The sequence below is a fragment of the Elephas maximus genome, chromosome 14, assembly GCF_024166365.1.
Source record: "Elephas maximus indicus isolate mEleMax1 chromosome 14, mEleMax1 primary haplotype, whole genome shotgun sequence".
Taxonomy (NCBI): Eukaryota; Metazoa; Chordata; class Mammalia; order Proboscidea; family Elephantidae; genus Elephas; species Elephas maximus.
The window spans coordinates 99,447,658-99,466,879 of record NC_064832.1 but is presented as its reverse complement, the minus strand read 5'-3'; the positions used below and the strand labels follow the sequence as shown (position 1 = coordinate 99,466,879).

The window sequence follows — 19,222 nt, the reverse complement described above, 5'->3', positions numbered from 1 at the left end:
CCTCTCATGCCCCAGCCTGGGATAATGACATACTTGTCCTCTTGGGAATTCTCTCATCAGCTTTGGGAGCCCTTTCACCAAATAGGAAATCTAGGAAACAGGCTCCAGTACTGAGCAGTCACGCGGCTGGGTTTGGAAGTGATTTTTGCTCAGAATTATCAATTAGTTGCACTATTTTTTTCTATCTTTGGCTGTTCTTTTTTTCTTAGCTCCTGCTGCTGCCTTTAAGTTTCTCAGCACTCTTATTTCTCTTTTTGTATGAGTCATTTTAAGATGGTTCCCGTGAGCCTGGTGTTCTGAAAGTTTATGATATGTTCCTTTGTGTGGATCTTTTTTAATCCATTGTTCATTGGTCTTTTTAAATCTGGAAATGCATGTTTTCAGGTTCTGGGAAATTCCCTGGGCTAGTCTGAACTCTTTAATCCCTTATATCTTCTCTATTTCTGGCAGTTATGTTACTCAGATTTTGGGTCTTCTAGATTCTTTCCAGAGGAAGATTGGATCCCATCAATTCCTAGGCCTTCTGGAGGTTCTGTGATATAAATTGGACTGCCTCTCTGATTTTCCCACTGACAGTTTAGGCTTCAGCTTTCTCAGTTGTGCTCTGAGTTACCACTTGTCTGTCTCCTTTTTCAGTGCCAAAATGGTTAAAGTTACGGATACTTGTTGGGTGCTGATGAGTTGGTTCCGACTCACAGCCACCCTACGTACTACAGAACAAAACGCTGCCCCATCCTGCCTATCCTCACAATCATTGCTATGCTTGAGCCCATCGTTGCAGCTACTGTGTCAGTCCATCTCATTGAAGGCCTTCCTCTCTTTTGCTGACCCTCTGTTTTACCAAGTGTGATGTCCTTCTCCAGGGACTGCTGTCTCCTGATAACATGTCCAAAGTACGTGAGACAAAGTCTCACCATCCTTGCTTCTAAGGAGCATTCTGGCTGTACTTTTTCCATAGATGGACCCTGATAGAATGGGAGAAAATTGTGTAACAGAACTCAAATTCTTAAAAAGTTCAGACTTAACTGGCCCAGTTGAGACTAAAGGACTCCCTGAGATTTTCACCCTGAGATACTCCTTAAACCTTGAATGGAAACTACCCTCCAAGGTCACCTTTTAGCTAAGTAACAGATTGGCTCATAAAGAATATTACCAGTGAATACTCTACACCTTTAAAAAAATCTTTGAGACCAAATGGTCAACAATTACTCTAAAGCAAAGATGAAAGAGTTAAAGGAATGGGGAAACCAGGGTATTGGAAGGGAAACATCCAGAATGGAATGAATGAGAAAACTGACATTGTGAAAACTGTAACCAATGTCACTGAATAATTTGTATATAACTGTTTAATGGGAACCTAATTTGCTGTATAAAGTTTTACTGAAAACACAATAAGGTATTATTTAAACACACACAGTTGACTCTCCTTCGCCCTCTCTCTTTGTCCCTATGGTCAATGGCTTTGTTCTTTATCTGTTTTATTAAGGAATAACAGAGTAAAGTGCACATAGTGTACTACTCTTAAATTTACAGCTTAGTGATTTTTATATGTGCATACACCCATGTAGTCGTTACCCAGATCAAGACAGAGAACATTACCACACCCTACAAGGTCCCCTTGTGTCCCGTCCAAATCTTTATTCCCCCACTTGTAACTCACTATTTTGACTTCTGTCATCATAGGCTAAGGAGCCCTGGTGACTCAATAGGTCAGTGCTCTGCTGCTAACCAAAAGGTTGGCAGTTCAGACCCATCAGCCATTCCATGGGAGAAAGACCTGGTGATCTGTTTCCATAAAGATTACAGCCCAGGATGACAAAATGTATTAAAACATTCTGCATCCCACTTCGGTGAGAGGTGTCTGGGCTCTTAAATGCTAGCAAGCAGCTATCTACGATGCATAAATTGGTCTCAACCCACCTGGAGCAAAGGAGAATGAAGAACACCAAAGACACAAGGCAAATATGAGCCCAAGAGATAGAAAGGGTCACATAAACCAAAGACTCCATCAGCCTGAGACTGCAAGAACTAGATGGTGCCCGGCTACTACCAATCACCGCCCTGACAGGGAACACAACGGAGAATCCCTGATAGAGCAGAACAGTGGGATGCAAATCTCAAATTCTTGTAAAAAGACCAGGCTTAATGGTCTGACTGAAAGTGAAGGGACCCTGAAGGTCATGGTCCCTGGACCCTTTGATAGCCCAAGATTGGAACCATTCCCAAAACCAACTGTACAGACAAGGATTGGCCTGGGCTAATAAGATATACGATGATGCTGGAGAAGAAAGAACATCATGGCTCAAGTAGACACATGAGACTATGTGGGCGACTCCTGTCTGGTGGCAAGGTGAGAAGGAAGAGGGGGACAGGAGCTGGTTGAATGGACATGAGGAATACAGAGTGGAGAGGAGGAGTGTGCTGTCTCATTGGAAGGAGAGCAGCTAGGAGTATACAGCAAGGTGCGTATAACTTTTTGTATGAGAGACTGACTTGATTGGTAAACTTTCACCTAAAGCACAATAAATTAAAAAAAAAAAAGACTAAAGGAGCGCACCAGCCCCAGGGCAAGGACTAGAAGGCAGGAGGGGACAGGAAGGCTGGTAACAGGGAACCTAAGGTTGAGAAGGGAGAGTGTTGACATATCCTGGGGATCGTTAACCAGTGTGGTAAAACAATATGTGTACTGTTTAATGAGAAACTAGTTTGTTCTGTAAACCTTCATCTAAAGTACAATAAAAATAAATAAAGGAGTCTAACACAAGATGCTAATGTGGAAAAAAAAAAGATTACAGCCCAGAAAATCCTATGGGGCACTTCTCCTCTCTCACATGGGGTTGCGATGAGCCTAAGTGGGTTCAATGGCACACGTGAACACCATCGTAAACTAGTTTTGCCTGGTCTTCAACTTTATTTATATAGACTCACTTAGTATATTGTCTCAATATGAAGTGTTTTGTATCTGGCTTCTTTTGCTGAAAAAATTGGTGCAATTTCATCAGTGTTGCTGGTATCTTTTTTGTAATTGTCTTTTTAAAATTGTATAATATGAATAATTATATTATTTCATTATAAATATACCAATATTCATTCTTCTGTTGATGGGTACTTGAGTGGTTGGGCTTTTTAGCTTTTGTGAACAGAGCTGCTGTGAACATCTGTGTGCATGTTCTTGGTGTACGTGTGCACCCATTTGTGAACAGAGCTGCTGTGAACATCTGTGTGCATGTTCTTGGTGTACGTGTGCACCCATTTGTGAACAGAGCTGCTGTGAACATCTGTGCATGTTCTTGGTGTACATGTGTCCCCATTTGAACAGAGCTGCTGTGAACATCTGTGTGCATGTTCTTGGTGTACATGTGCACCCATTTGTGAACAGAGCTGCTGTAAACATCTGTGTGCATGTTCTTGGTGTACGTGTGCACCCATTGTTATTTAATTCCCTGTGGAATTACAGGGTCATGGTGTGGGTGAATGTTTTCCAATTTACCAGAGTGGCTGTAAAGTTTTTTATTCCCACCAGCAAAGTATGCCCGTTCCAGTTGCCTTCTGCTCCATACTTGCCAGTCTTTTAAATTTGGGCCATTTTTAAATAAGTATATAGTGATACCTCGTTGTTGATTTCATTGGCATTTCCCTGAATACTGTATTGAATACCTTTTTACATGTATATTGACCATTTAAATATCTCTCCTGAAGTGCCTATTCATACCTCTTTTTTAAAAAAATGGTTGTGCCTCTTTTTTTCTAAATTTTATTTTGTTGTTAATATACGCAGCAAAACATACACCAATTCAGCAGTTTCTACATGTGCGATTTAGCGACATGGATTACAGTCTTCAAGTTGTGCAACCATTCTCACCCTCCTTTTCTGAGCTGTTCCTCCCTTGTTAGTATAAACTCACTGCCTCAATTTGATCCCATGTAGATAGTTCTTAAGAGAGCATAATGCTCAGTGCAGACCTTTTTTTTTTTTACTAGGTAAACTATTGCGTGGTTTTAAGACAACTTCAGAGGGTACTTTTGGTTTAAGTTGTAAAGATTATCTCGGGGCAGTAATTTTAGGGGCTCATCCACCCTCCATGGTTCCAGAAACTCTAGAGTCCGTGACAATTTGAAATCCTGTTCTGCATTTTCCTCTTTTTGATCAGGATTCTTCTATGGGATCTTTGATCGTAATGCTCAGTAATGGTAGCCGGGCACCATCCAGTTCTTCTGGTCTCGTGGCGAAGGAAGCAGTTGTTCATGGAGCGGTTGGCCACACATTCCATATCCTCCTCCTATTCCTGACTCTCCTTTTTCCTCTGTTGCTCCGGATGAATAGAGACCAATTGTTACGTCTTGGATGGCCACTTGTAAGCTTTGCTACACCTTTTAAATGACCTAGTTACAATCATATTGGTAGGGCTTTGGGTAAGAACAAGCCTGTCCCTTTAAATGTATGTCAGTTAACTTTATTTATTTATTTATTTAGTGTTTTTCCATGTCCCCACCTCTCTCTTCCCTCATAACCATCAAAGATTGTTTCTTTTTGTGTGTAAACCTTTTCATGAGTTTTTATAGTGGTGGTCTCATGTAATATTTGTCCTTTTGTGATTGTTACTTCACTCAGCATAATGCCCTCCAGATTCATCCATGTTGTGAAACACTTCACAGATTCATCATTGTTCTGTATGGTTGCATAGAACTCCATCATGTGTATTTACCGTAGTTTGTTTATCCATTCATCTGTTGATGGGTACCTAGATTGCTTCCATCTTTTTGCTACCGTGAGTAATGCAGCAGTGAACATGGGTGTGTGTATGTCTATTCATGTGACGGCTCTTATTTCTTTAGGATATATTCTTAGCAGTAGGATTGCTGGATCATGTGGTATTTCTGTTTCTAGCTTTCTAAGGAAGCAACATATTGTTTTCCAGAATGGTTGCACCATTTTGCATTCCCACCAGCAGTGCATAGGAGTTCTGATCTCCCTACAGCCTCCCCAGCATTTGTTATTTTCTGTTTTTTTGTGTCAGTAATGCCGGGGGTGAGATGGTATCTCATTGTGGTTTTGATTTGCATTTCACTAATGGCTGGTGATCTCAAGCATTTCATCATGTGTCTGTTAGCCACTTGAATGTCTTCTTTAGTGAAGTGCCTGTGTTACGGGAATAAGGTTCTTGCCTCTCACTGGTCAAGAATGAACAGGTAAGGCATGTAGAGGTTTCTACACGAGCAAAGCTTTATTGAAGAGGCTTGCAAGTGGAGATGAGGAGGGCCTAAAGCAACGCTTGCCCCCGTCTCACAGAACAAAAGACCTGCCCTGGTTTTTAAAAGCTCTTGGGCGGGAAAAGATTCATGCTTATTCATAGGCACAGGCGGGATATGTTAACTAAGGTGCGCAGGCAGCAGCTTTCTAAGATGGCTTCTGTCCCGGAGGCCTCTGGATTCATAGCAGGACTTGGGGGGTGTCCCGCCTGCGCAGTCTCTGGCACCCTGGGTTCGATTCCCTGGCTGCTGCTGCAGCCCCTCACTGCCCCTAGTGGAAGGTCACACAGCAGTCACAGGTGGATGCTTTGTGCATGTCCCTGGGGCTGGTTTTCTCTAGCTGCTTCTGAAAGACAACTTTAAAGAAGCTTGCGGGCTATTTTCTGATACTTTGCCCCATTGTTCTGGGGAATGGCTTTGTTTCTGCGCCCTGGCCCATTTCTTGTTACTTTGCTTGCAGATTTGGGGCGGGAGGGGGGTGGCTCCTCTGTCCCCTGTCTTACCTGTTCATTTCCTTTGCCCACTTTTTAACTGGATTATTTGTCTTTTTGTTGTAGAAGTGTTGGATTTTCCTGTAGATTTTGGAGACTTGACCTTTGTCGAATTTGTCATAGGCAAAAATTTTTTCAGAGTCTAGGTTCTCTTTTTATTCTTTTGGTGAAGCCTTTTGATGAGCCTAAGTGTGTAATTTTTAGACGATCCCAATTATCTAGCTTATCTTCTGGAGTTTGTGTGTTGTTAGTTGTGGTTTAGGGCCTCCAGCGTTGATTCTATTTTTTCTTCTGTGATGCTTATGGTTTTTGGTTTTATATTTAGGTTTGATCCATTTTGAATTAGTTTTTGTGTATGGTGTTGGGTATGGGTCCTGTTTCATTTTTTTTACAAATGGACATCCAGCTTTGCCAGGACCATTTGTTAAAAAGACTTTCGTTTCCTCATTTAAGGGACTTTGGGCCCTTGTAGAAGATCAGGTGACCTTAGGTGGATAGATTTACATCTGAGTTCTCAATTCTGTTCCACTGATCAATGTGCCTGTCGTTGTACCAGTACCAGGCTGCTTCTACTGCTATAGCTGTATAGTAGGTACTGAGGTCAGGTAGTACGAGTCCTCCTATTTTATTGTTCTTCTTCAATAGTGCCTTACTTACCCGGGGCCTCTTCCCTTTCTATATAAAGTTAATGGTTAGTTTTTCCATCTCTTTAAAGAATGTTGTTGGTATTTAGATCAGGATTGCATTGTATTTGTAGATTGCTTTGGGTGGAATTGTCATTTTCACAATGTTGACTCTACCTGTCCATGAGCCTGGTGTATTTTTCCATTTGTGTGGAACTCTTTTGGTTTCTTGCAGTAGTGTCTTGTAGTTTTCTTTGTATAGATATTTTACATCCCTGCTTAGTTTTATTCCCGAGAATTTTATTTTTTCAGAGGCTATTATAAGTAGTATTGTTTTCCTGATTTCTTTTTCATCATTCTCTTTATTGGTATATTAGGAATCCAACTGATTTTTATATGTTTATCTTGTATCCCGCTACTCTGCTGGATCTACTAGTTCCAGAAGTTTTCTCTTGGAGTCTTTTTTGGGTTTCCTATGTATACTATCATATCATTTGCAAATAGGGATAGTTTAACTTCATTACCAAGTAGATGGTCTTTATTTGTTTTTCTTGCCTTATTGCTCTAGCTAGGACTTCTAAAAACATTAATATAGCACCGTATTAAATAGGAGTGATGATAAAGAGCTTCCTTGCCTTGTTCCTGTTCTCAAGGGGAATATTTTCAGCCTCTCTCCATTAAGAATGATGTTGGCTGTTGGTTTTGTATTAGATGCCCTCTATTATGTTGAGGAATTTGCTTTCTGTACCTATTTTATTGAGAGTTTTTATCAGGAATGGGTGTTGGATTTTGTCAAATCTCTTTTCTGCATCAATTGAGATGATCATGTGATTTCTTTATTTGCGTGATAGATTATGTTGATTGATTTTCTAATGTCGAACCATCCTTTCATATCTGGTATGAATCCCACTTGGTCATGGTATATTATTTTGTTGATATAGTCCTGAATTCTATTGGCTAGAATTTTGTTGAGAATTTTTGCATCTATATTCATGAGAGATATTGGTCTGTAATTTTCTTTGTAGTGTTTTTGCCTGGTTTTGGTATCAGGGTTATGCTGGCTTCATACAATGAATTCAGAAGTATCCTTTCCATTTCTGCGTTCTGAAATAGTTTGAGTAGTACTGGTGTAAACTCTTCTCTGAATGTTTGATGGAATTCTCCAATGAAGCCATCTGGGCCAGGGCTTTTTTTGGGGAAGGACTTTTTTTGTTACCTTTTCAATCTCTTCTCTTGTTATGGGTCTGTTCAGATTTTCAGCATCATTTTGTGTTTGTTTGGGTAGGTAGTATGTTCCTAGAAATTTGTTCATTTCCTCTAGGTTTTCAAATTTGTTGGAGTATAGTTTTCATAAAACAGTTAGGTCTGTTGTAATGTCCCACATTTCATTTCTTATTTGTGTTATTTGCTTCCTCTCCTTTTTTTTTTTTTTTTGGTTAATTTGGCCAGTGGTTTGTTGATCCTTTCAAAGAACCAACTTGTTCTTGGTTTTGCTGATTTCTTTCTGTTGTTCTATTCTGTATTACATTTATTTCTGCTATGATCTTTTTCTGGTGGCTTTGGGCTTCTTTTTGCTGTTCTCTTTCTCTTTGTTCAAGTTTTGTAGCTAATGTTTTGATTTTATCCCTTCTTTTTTGATGTGTGCATCGATTGCTATTAATTAACCTCTGAGTGCTGCCTTTGCTGTGTCCCAAACATTTTGGTATGATGTGTTTTCATTCTCATTTACTTCTATGAATTTTTTGGTTCCATCTTTGATTTCTTTTATTACCCAGTGGTTTTTAAGCAGGGTGTTACTCAGTTTCCATGTAATTGATTTTTTTTCCCTTGCTTTTCTTGTTAATTTCTACTTTGATGGTGCTGTGATCAGAGAAATACTTTGTATTATCTCAGTGTTTTGGATTTCATTGAGGGTTGCTTTGTGGCCTAAGATGTGGTTTATTCTGGAGAACGTTCCATGGGCGTTGGAAAAGAATGTGTACTTTGCAGCTGTTGGGTGGAGTGTTCAGTATACGTCTGTGAGTTCAAGTTGGTTGATTGTGGCCTTTAGATCTTCTGTATCTTTGTTGAGTTTGTTTCTAGATGTTCCATCTTTTGCCAAGGGTGGTGTGTTGATGTCTTCTACTATTATTGTGGAACTGTCAATTTCTCTTTTCAGCGCTGTTAGAGTTTGTTTTCTGTATTTTGGAGCCCTGTCATTGGGTGTGTGATATTTATCATATAGCTATGTTATGCTTTCATGATGGGTCATCCCTTTGATCGCTATATAATGCCCTTTTTGTCTTTTATGGTGGATTCTGTTTTAAAGTCTATTTTATCTGAGATTAGTATTGCCATTCCTGCTCTTTTTTGGTAGATGTTTGCTTGATCTTTTTTTTTTTTTTTCCCCATTAAATGGATGTCAGTTAACTTTAAAGCCTCAGGCAGGTTTTTTTCTTATTTCTGTCTTTTTTGATGTGTGTTTCAATCTCATTTATAATCAGCTGGATATAATCTGGGTTTACATTATAATGAGTTTTAGAGTGAGATTCTTGGGTTACAACCATAAGGATTGATAGGATTGCAAACTATGCAAGCTATTTTACTTGTTTAAGAAACTGGGCCAAGAAAAGTTAATAGATGTATTCTGACTTATTCTCTTCTGGGTTTGTGTGTGTGTGTTTAACAAAAAAGTGTTTAGGACCAAGAGTTTCATTTATCATTGAGTGCTTTTTCCACGGCAGCCTCAGTAGTAGGGGAACACAGTAGTGAACAAGATAGAGACAAAGCAAGGTCTCTGTCCTCCTGAAATGTATTCTGGTGGGAGATATTGATAATAAATAAGTAAATAAATAGCCAAATAAGATAATTGAAGGTAACGTTTACTGTTTTGCAGAAATGGAGCAAGAGCCACCAAGTGGAGAAGCTGCTGAAATTAAGATCATTAGAGAAGCATACCAAAAGGCCTTTCTGTTTGTTAATAAAGGCCTGAATACAGATGAATTAGGCCAAAAGGAAGAGGCAAAGAACTACTATAGGCAAGGGATGGGACACCTGCTCAGGGGAATCAGCCTGGCATCGACACAGCCTGAGCACACAGGACCTGAGTGGGAATCAGCTAGGCAGATGCAAAAGAAGATGAAAGAAACACTACAGAATGTGCGCACCAGGCTGGAAATCCTAGAGAAAGGTCTGGCTACTTCTCTGCAGAATGACCTTCAGGAGGTGCCCAAGTTATACCCCGAATTCCCCCCGAAGGAAATGCCAGAAAAGCCACAGTCCTTCAGTTCACCTTCTCAGCACACTGAGGCGAATGGAGACACTCCAACCACAAGTGCAGCGTCGGCTGCCGTGCTAGGTCCTCTGCCCTCCCCACCTCAGAGTCGTCCAGCAGAGGCACCTCCCGCTTACACACCTCAGGCTGCAGAGGGCCACTACACCGTCTCCTACGGCACAGATTCTGGGGAGTATTCATCAGTTGGAGAAAACTTTTACAGGAATCATTCTCAGCCACCTCCTCTTGAAACCTTAGGGCTAGACGCAGATGAGTTGATCTTGATACCAAACGGAGTACAGATTTTTTTTGTAAACCCCGCAGGGGAGGTTAGCGCACCTTCTTACCCTGGATACCTTCGGATTGTGAGGTTCTTGGATAACTCACTTGATACAGTTCTAAACCGCCCTCCTGGATTTCTTCAGGTAAGCCAAAGAGAAGTTTAAAAATGTGTCCAGGTTAATAGTCCAGAGAGGTGATTATAAGTTCTAATTCCTTATTAAATACAGTGAAACCTGCAAAAGCCGAAACCTGTGTAAGGCTGAAACCTGTCAGAGAAGGAAAACTCGAATATATTCTACTAAAATGAGCAATAGAAAAGTGGCAAGATTGCACCCTGTCAAGGCAGAAAACTTCTGAGACTCGGAAAAACAAGGTTCTGACTCTCATAGATTTCACTGTGTATTATATGAAATTTAGGAGCCCTGAACACCTCTGTTTATGCTGGATAGTCTTTAGCTTTTTAAAACGTGAAGTCTTGTTTTGGTGTTATATATGTGATGACAGGACCTTGAGAGGGCTTTGAGTATCCACCCTTAAATTTTTAGTTCTTTGACTGAAGAAGGAACCATGATACAGTGAAACCCGTGAGATCCGGGACGTGATGGGACTGCCTTATTTTTCTGGGTCTTGCAAGTCTTCCATCATTGACGGTGTGCATTCACCACTTCTCTATTGTTCTCTGTTGGTGAAAAATATTTTAGTTTTTCTTCTCTAACAGGTTTCTACCTTACACAGGTTTCGTCTTTCACAAGTTTTACTGTAACTTTAATTTCAAAAGAGATTTATATAACTCATGTGGATGTATAACTGTAAATACCCACAAACATCATCAAGCTCCTGCTGAGGACCTGAACTGGGCTAGACCCAGCTTAGTATCTCAGACAGTCATTTTCAACCCAGGGTGGTTTTGCCCTGCCCGGGGACATCTGGCCATGCGTGGAGACGTTTTTGGTTGTCATACCTGGGGGAGTGGTACTGACATCTAGCAGGTGGAGGCCAGGCATGCTGCTAAACATCCTACCCAGGAACAGGACCTCCTCCATCAACAGAACAGTAATCCAGCCCAAAACGTCAGTCACAATTAGGCTGAGAAACCTTGGTCTGGACGTAGAGACTGGGCTCATGATTTAAGATGGAATTCTAACAGTAACAGCAGGTGAATGTAGCAGGATGCAGTTGGCCCAGGAGCAGAGAATGGTTCTAAGTAAAGCTTTGTGTGAGGGCGTTTGCCGTGGAGTTAGTGAAGTATTCCGAAGGTGATGGTCCAAGATGCAGGAAGACGGGGTCTAGAAATGAAGACTCAGAATGCATTGGGTATCCAAAGCGGTTTGCATTGAAGAGAGGCCACCGTTTCAGCACTTCAGGGTCCAAATGATGTAGGATGTTCAGTTACAGCACTGTTTGTCTATGTTCATTCCCTGTACCGTGTGTCCTCCTCTCAATCCGTAATAACCTTTACATGGCGTCAACTTGAAAGTTGTTCAAAGACAGTGGGAGGCTTGCTGTGGGTGTGTGCGGGAGGTACCGTGGGACATTGTTGACAGGAAGATGTCCTTACTGGGGAGGAAGAATATTATAAATCCTGTAGGTTCTTTTAGGAAAGAAACCTTGAGGTTAAAAAGGGTAGGCTTACTTATGCTGATCTGGTAGTAGTGTTGCATGGTAACCGTGGGATTTAAGTTCTCGAGGTCTCCGCACCTAAAATGAGGGAAGCGTTTACGTAAAATGAGGCAAGTGTGGGTGTCAGGATCATTGTACGTGATTGAGTGAGCTCCACTGTTAAAATGACCGCTAGAAATCAGTCCTGGGTTTCAGTAGTTTGTAATCTTCCTCATTTCTCTATTTTTGGATTAAATGAAAAGCAAAATCTCACCCAAAATTTAAATCTTTTTGTTCAAGAGGCTCTTCCTCTAACCTATTCAGGTATTTGTAGCAGAGTGTTCTAGGAAGGTGTGTTACCATACGTGCTTTCTGCATGTTTTTGTCCTGAAAAACAAACACATCAAGTATTGTAAGTTAGAAATCATTTTCTATGCTGCCAACATTACTGGTAGTATATTTTGAAAATTAGAGTAAGATAATTTGGTTTTAAGTTGGCAGGCTTGGAATTATAAGACTTCAAAAACCAAGTTTTCTCTTGGTTTTGGTTTTAATGTCACTTTTTAACCTGTTCTATCTGTAGTAATTTTGCCTTGGGAAAATCTGCAAAAGACCTCTTGAAAGTATTAAAAAGCAAAGATGTCACCTTGAAGACTAAGATACACCTGACCCAAACCATAGTATTTTCAGTCACCTCATACGCATTTCAAAACATGAAATGCGTATGAGGTGACAATGAATAAGGAAGACTGAAGAAGAATTGATGCCTTTGAATGATGTTATTGATAAAGAATATTGAATATACCATGGACTGCCAGAAGAACGAACAAATCTGTTCTGGAAGAAGTACAGCCAAAATGCACCTTAGAAGGGAGGATGGTGAGACTTGGTCTCACATACTTTGGGCACGTTATCAGTAGGACCAATCCCTGGAGAGGGACATCATGCTTGGTAAAGTAGAGGGTCAGCGAAAAAGAGGAAGACCCACAACGAGATGGATTGACACAGTGGCTGCAACGGTGGGCTCAAGCATAACAGTAATTGTGAGGGTGGTGCAGAACCCGGCAGTATTTTATTCTGTTGTGCGTAGGGTCACTATGAGTCGGAACCGACTCGACAGTACCTAACACCACCACAACAGTCTGTAGTCAGTTCAGACAGAACTCAGCCGTGAGATCACCCCGTGAAAGGAACACTTAGAGTAAGCTACCTGTGGTGGAGGAGCTCATCTACCCTAAGAAAGTTCTACAAGGTTTTGTTGGAGAAAATTTGGTAATCAGTTCAGTTAAGGTGATCAGGATGTGGTTAGTGTTTTGGAAGTCAGGGAAGAGTAAAAGAAACCTTTAGTCATTGAAGTTATAACTTTTATAATGTTTTTGTCAAATTCATAACCTCTGTTTTCAAAAGGTTTATTTTGTGGTATTAACAATTTTAAAACCTGGGTGAAAATCTAGTCAATGAATTGATTTTTTTTTTTTTAACTAATACCATCAGGTTTGTGACTGGTTGTACCCTCTAGTTCCTGATCGTTCCCCAGTCCTGAAATGCACTGTAGGAGCCTACATGTTTCCTGACACGATGCTGCAGGCATCGGGATGCTTCGTGGGCGTTGTCCTGTCCTCCGAGTTGCCTGAAGATGACAGAGAGCTCTTTGAGGATCTGCTAAGACAGATGTCTGACCTACGGCTCCAGGTGACTTGTATGATCGTTTTTAAGATGAGAATCTACTTTAACATAAGCACTCCTTCTTTCTAAAGAAATTGTAATAAACTGTTAATGTAATCAGAGTAGGAGACTTAAGAGTCTACAATTAGCTCGTGTGTTTACATGTGTAAAAAAAAGCGGGGAATTGACTGCAAAGGGTGGTTAAGATTGTAGGCGCTGGAGTCAGATTGCCTGGGTTTGAATTCCAAGTCTTCCTCTTATGAACAGTTTTACTTGGTCAAGTTACCGATACTTGCATACTTTAATTTCCTCATTATAATTATGGGGATAATAATAACATCTGTCTCATTGGGATGTTGTGCAGATTGGAAGAATTAATACCTGTAAAACTCTTATATCAGAGCACACACGGTGTTGCTCTGTGAATGGTAGCTGTTCTTGTTAGCACTACAATTACTCCTTGTTTAGGAAAGCGAGCTAATGGGACTAGATGATGAAAATGAAGATAATTTTAGATGAGCGCATGAATTATGTTAGGCATTTTAGGAGCTTGACAGATGTTTTGTTCTCATGGTCAATGAAAGCCAAATAGAGAATAAATAATGGTTTAAAATACTATCAGCCTGTGAACTTTCTCTCCTTAGTTAGCCTATTTCCTCTGCCCAATGTGGGTTATAAACCAAACCCACTTACGACTCATAACAGCCCCATAGGGCTTCCAAGGCTGTAATCTTTACAGAAGCAGACGACCACATCTTTCCTCCATGGAGCCTCCGGTTCAAGTCCTAGCTTTACTGATTACCATCTGAATGAAGCGATACTCTTGGTACTCACAGACTTACGTAGAGTTATCTGTCCCTTCACCTCTACATTTGTTGGACCTATATTGCTGTACTTTAGGACAGAAATTAAAAAGACTGTTAGGTTACATGTTTGTTTTTGTCTGCTCAGTTTCATTTTTCGGTTGCATGTCACTTGTGGTGTACTGTGTGTGGCAGAACTCCAGCCAGCTATGGTTTTCAGTTTCATTTTTCGGTTGCGTGTCACTTTTGGTGTACTCTGTGTGGCAGAACTCCAGCCAGCTATGGTTTTCAGTTTCATTCTTTGGTTGCATGTCACTTTTGGGGTGCTCTGTGTGGCAGAACTCCAGCCAGCTATGGTTTTCAGTTGTCCTCACTCTTAACCATTCATCTGCCAAATCTGTGCAGCAGTACAAAACACAAACAGAAAGCAAACCAGCCTTCAGACAATGCAGAGCAGTTAAACTGGTTGTGAGTTTTAATTGCTTTTAAGCTCACTTTAGTCTTGTATATATTTCTTACTTAGTATTCATTACTTAGTTAAATTCAAATATAGCTTCATCTTACTTAACAATAGCTAACACCAACAGCTCTACTATAAGCATCTTTTGTCTTTTGAAATTTGATTTAGGCCCTATGGCATGAACCAGAGAACTGAAAAGTTTGAGGTTTGGACGTGAGGTAAGCCAGAAGTAGAGGGAAAAGGAAAGGAAAGCATCTGTGTCCGTAGACGGCAGAACACTAGATTTGAACGACTGTGTCATCGACATGATGTGGTGTCCCATTGCTTAGAGGATGGTCATCCAAGACATGGCTGATTTGAGCTAAGCTTCGTCCTTTACCTCCTAGGCCAACTGGAACTGGGCGGAAGGAGAGACTGAGTTCCAAATCCCTGGAAGAACGAGACACTCCTCTGACCAGTTGGGGAAAGCTTCCGCCACTGATGTGAGATCACTGGGTTCTCCGTCAGAACCGGGCCCTAAGGATGTGCGTCATAAAGGAAAGCGTGGGAAAAAGGCAAGTGTAGGAGCAGAAAGGATGGACTGTGTTCTATTCTGATGGAACCTGTCATTAACGTACACGCTTAAGGCAGCTTGCACAGAATCACAGTGACCACTGGAAAAAAAAAAATTACAATCTGTTTTAGTAGTTTACGAGCTATTCTATGTTTTGAGGGAAAGATTTTTTTTTTTCAACTGTTTGAGAGATCTTTATATTTACATTAATGAAACATATACTTTTTTGTTCATTTGTTTTGTGTTCTCCACCCTCTTATAATACAGCAGGAGCTTGGAACTAGGTATGACTTACCTCGTATTTCTCTTATACGCTGCCATTTTTATTCAGTTTCTTGTTTTCTTCGTGGATAGAGATTTGGTATTTTTAAAATGTGTTTAGTAGTTTCTCTCCTCATTTCTTAGGTTGTGAGTGTATATAGGGAAAAGTTTAAATCCCTCATCTTAAGAAATTTACAGTGTAGTGAGGAGGACAGATTAGCAAAAAGATGTTCTCTACTTAATGTGGTCATTGGATAGACAGTTTAGCCAAGGCTCACAGGTAAATGTGGGGTGTGGGTGGTATAAGAAGCCGTACGGAGACTCCCACAGACTGTTGATGCTGAGTCTTGAAGGAAGAAGAGTAGTAGACTGAAGGAGATTCTAGACAGAAGTAGCAATATAAGCAAATGTATGAAAGAAGAAAACAACATTGTGTGACCATCGAATTGCGCGCAGTTAGGTATTGTTCACTCTTGCATCCCTGGTCGTAAGTGATTATCTTCAGAAGTAATGAATACCACCTAAGTACTGTACATTGCAGAGTCTCTCTGGTGTACATTGAACAGCTTTATGAGGACATTGCAGGTCCAAAATGACTCCAAAAGTGTATTTTATTTTTAAAGATTATTTTAGAAAGTTAATGGACAAGAAAGTAAATTCAAAGACATAAAAGGGTATATAATAGGTAGAAAAGAATAAGCACGCATGATTGTTTAATACAAAGGGTTAGGAGTTAGCTGGCTTCTAAATTCTTAGAATGAATTTGGCTTTGAGATTTTGAATGTTGGCCCTAGCTCTTCTAGTAAGTGTTAGCAAAGTGCAACTATCTCTGTGTTCAGATGGCATGGCAGGTCTCTCTGTGTTTATGTGTTCTTACTTGCTTCAGGTTAGGCTCTTACTTGATTTCTATAAAAACCAGTTCATCGGATGTGTCCTTATTACCAACTGAGCCATTTAACAGGCATCTTTTCATCTTTCCCAGCACAGGTGCACACTAGTATCTAGGGATGGTGTTTGTGTGAAGGACTTCATAGTCTAGTCAATGGAAAAAAGTCAATTTAAGTGTGATATCATAAATTCTGTATTGGAGGTATGTTGACATTTAAATCTTACTTAACCGTGGGGGATTATATAAGACCAGAACAGTTTTCAGCTTCATGGCAGCTCTGATACTACGCTTTATGTTAAAAGTGTGCTGTAACTTGTTACTAGGTTGGCTGGAGGTATTTTCATTAATTGATCTTAATATTTGTTTGGCTTAATATTTTCTCCCCTTAGTACTTAACAGCTTCACATTTTGAAACATTTTTATTGTTCAGGTTAAAGATACTTCAAGTGAAGAAATGAATCTGAGTCACATTGTACCCTGTGAGCCAGCCTCAGAAGAAAAAGCAAAGGAGTTACCTGAGTGGAGTGAGAAGATGGCTCAAAACATTTTGTCAGGTGTTGTGTAATGTTAACTTTTTGCCCTATAATGTGCAACCTTTATAACCACTTTATTGGGACCCAGTAGCAGTGTCATTTATAAAGGTATACTGTATTTTTTCACAAATACCACGCCCATGTAACTAGCGCACCACACATAGAATGTGCATAGCATGCTTAGGAAAATAATCTGTGAGGGGATTGCACGACTAGCAAAAAACTTAAAACTCACATATTTTTTGCATAAAAATATGGACTCATTGCTAGGTGCCATCCAGGCGGTCTGACTCATAGCAACCCTACGTACCACAGGAAGAAACACCACCCGGTCCTGCGCCACCCTCACAGTCGTGCTGTGCTTGAGCTTATTGTTGCAGCCACTGTGTCAGTCAGTCTCGTTAAGGGCCCTCCTCTTTCGCGGACCCTCTGCTTTACCAAGCGTGAGGTCCTTCTCCATGGGCTGGTGTCTCCTGATAATGTGTCCAAAGTATGTGAGACAAAGTCTTGCCATGCTCGCTTCTGAGGAGCATTTGGATGTAATTCTTCCAAGACAGATTTGTTCGTTCTTTTGGCAGTCCATGGTATATTCAGTATTCTTCGCCAGTACCATATTTCAAAGCGTTCAATTATTCTTTGGTCTTCCTTATTCATTGTCCAGCCTTCACACGCACATGAGGTGATTGAAAACACCATGGCTTGGGTCAGGCGCACCTTAGTCCTTAAAGTGACATCTTTGCTATTTAACACTTTAGAAACTTAGAAAGGTAATATTTTGTGTTTTGGTTCTAAATAAGCAGTTTAGAAATACTTAAAGATACAAGCAACTGGTCTCAGAATATCACATATTGTCATATAGGTATAGGCCTATTCTTTGTTTTACTCTTGGAAAATTGTAATGATAAGCTTCAGGAATCCTCAAACGCTCAGAACGTATGTTACTTTCCTTTCTCTTTTGGTATCTCCCCTTAAACCTCCCAGCCCCCCAGCACCACCGCCTCAGAATAAAGAAAAGCTAACCGTCTGTCTGTAGAAGCAAAGAAGTACTCTGACCACACACAGTAGTGTGATTATGAGAAGAAATTCTGAAGATTATGTCCAAGCATTTTGACAGATAAACTCAGCTATTTAATTCCTGTTAAATAGGGCTTCAGATTAATTCTAAAACCAGAATGCTCATTACCGACATATGTCTTTCTGTTTTAATTGGGTAACATTTCACTTTGCTTTTCAAGTGAGGTAGCTCTCAGATTTATACCTTCTAGTTTAAAAAAGGAAAACCAGGTGGTCTAGTGGTTAAGTGCTATAGCTGCTAACCAAAATGTTAGCAGTTCGAATCCACCAGGGGCTGCTTGGAAACTCTGTGGGGCAGTTCTGCTCTGCCCTGTAGGGTTGCTGAGTCAGAATTGACTCAACAGCAATGGGTTTGGTTTTTCGGTTTAGTTTAAAAAAAAATTTATCAATCACCACTCAGTGAGTCGAATTCCTAACCCAGTAAGTGGGTCCTGACCTATCATTTAAAAGGCTGTCGATACAGGTTGCCATCTGCATACTAGAAACTCACTAAAATAGTGGAAGTGTCTAAAGCAGAGGGACTCTTCAACATAAAAAACCAGCAAGCTAAAATAAGTGGAAAAAATAGATAGGAGCTAATCAAAGCATTTTTTTCCCTATGCCATCGAACTGTGCTGGAGATAAGAGAAAACTGTAAATCCAAATTTTCAAATGTAATTTCAATTGTTAAAATTGACCCTTAAAGGAGATTTTCAGAGAAGTTGCAAAGAAATCTCTTCACTCTTAACAGCGTTCACTACCCTGCTCCCTAACTTTACAGGCTGTTAAGCTATTATTTTGGAGCCCTGGTGGCACAGTGGTTAAGAGCTCGGCTGCTAACCAAAAGATCAGCAGTTCAAATCTACCAGCTGCTCCTTGGAAACCCTATGGGGCAGTTCAACTCTGTCCTGTAGGTAGGTCGCTGTGAGTCAGAACTGACTTGATGGCAGTGGGTGGGTAAGCTATTGTTTTTGTGTAACGTTGAGTCAATTCCGACTCATAGTGACCCTGTGTGACAGAGTAGAACTGCCCTATAGGATTTTCTTGGCTGTAATCTTTGTAGGAGCAGGTTGCCGGGTCTTTCTACTGTGGAGTGGCTAGTGAGTTCAAGCACCAGCCTTTCAGTTAGCAGCCAAGCACTTAACCTTGAGTCACCAGGGCTCCTTATTATTAAACCAAAAAAAAAAAGCCCAAACCCGTTGCCATCAAGTCGATTCCAGCTGATAGTGATCCTTACTATTAGGAGGTCAACATTCGGAAAGCTTGCCCATCATCCACACACACGTGTAGATAACTAAATTCACAGGGCATTTTCCCAAGTTTTTTGAGTTTAGGCTGGTAATAAGTTAGTTATGTTTACTCTTGCTGTATGATAAACCACCTCAAACTTAACCACGTAAAACAGCCACTTGTTTTTGCTTAAGAATTCTGGGTCAGGTGCTTGGAAGGGCCACTACAGGGATGGCTTGTCTCTGCTTCATTATGTCTGGACCTCAGCAGACACTGC

At 40.6% G+C, this 19,222-nt stretch overlaps 1 protein-coding gene across 2 annotated transcripts in view; it reads left to right on the top strand.

Annotated features, from left to right (window-relative positions):
* SPART (spartin) overlaps window positions 1–19,222 on the top strand; it is a 51,468-nt gene that overhangs the window by 16,317 nt on the left and 15,929 nt on the right. For both annotated transcript variants that reach the window (XM_049853064.1, XM_049853063.1), the window contains exons 2-5: window positions 9,240–10,042; window positions 12,993–13,190; window positions 14,813–14,980; window positions 16,560–16,683. In XM_049853064.1, coding sequence (XP_049709021.1) covers window positions 9,242–10,042; window positions 12,993–13,190; window positions 14,813–14,980; window positions 16,560–16,683 — 1,291 coding nt within the window. In that variant the 5' untranslated portion in view covers window positions 9,240–9,241. The remainder of the gene's footprint in view (window positions 1–9,239; window positions 10,043–12,992; window positions 13,191–14,812; window positions 14,981–16,559; window positions 16,684–19,222) is intronic.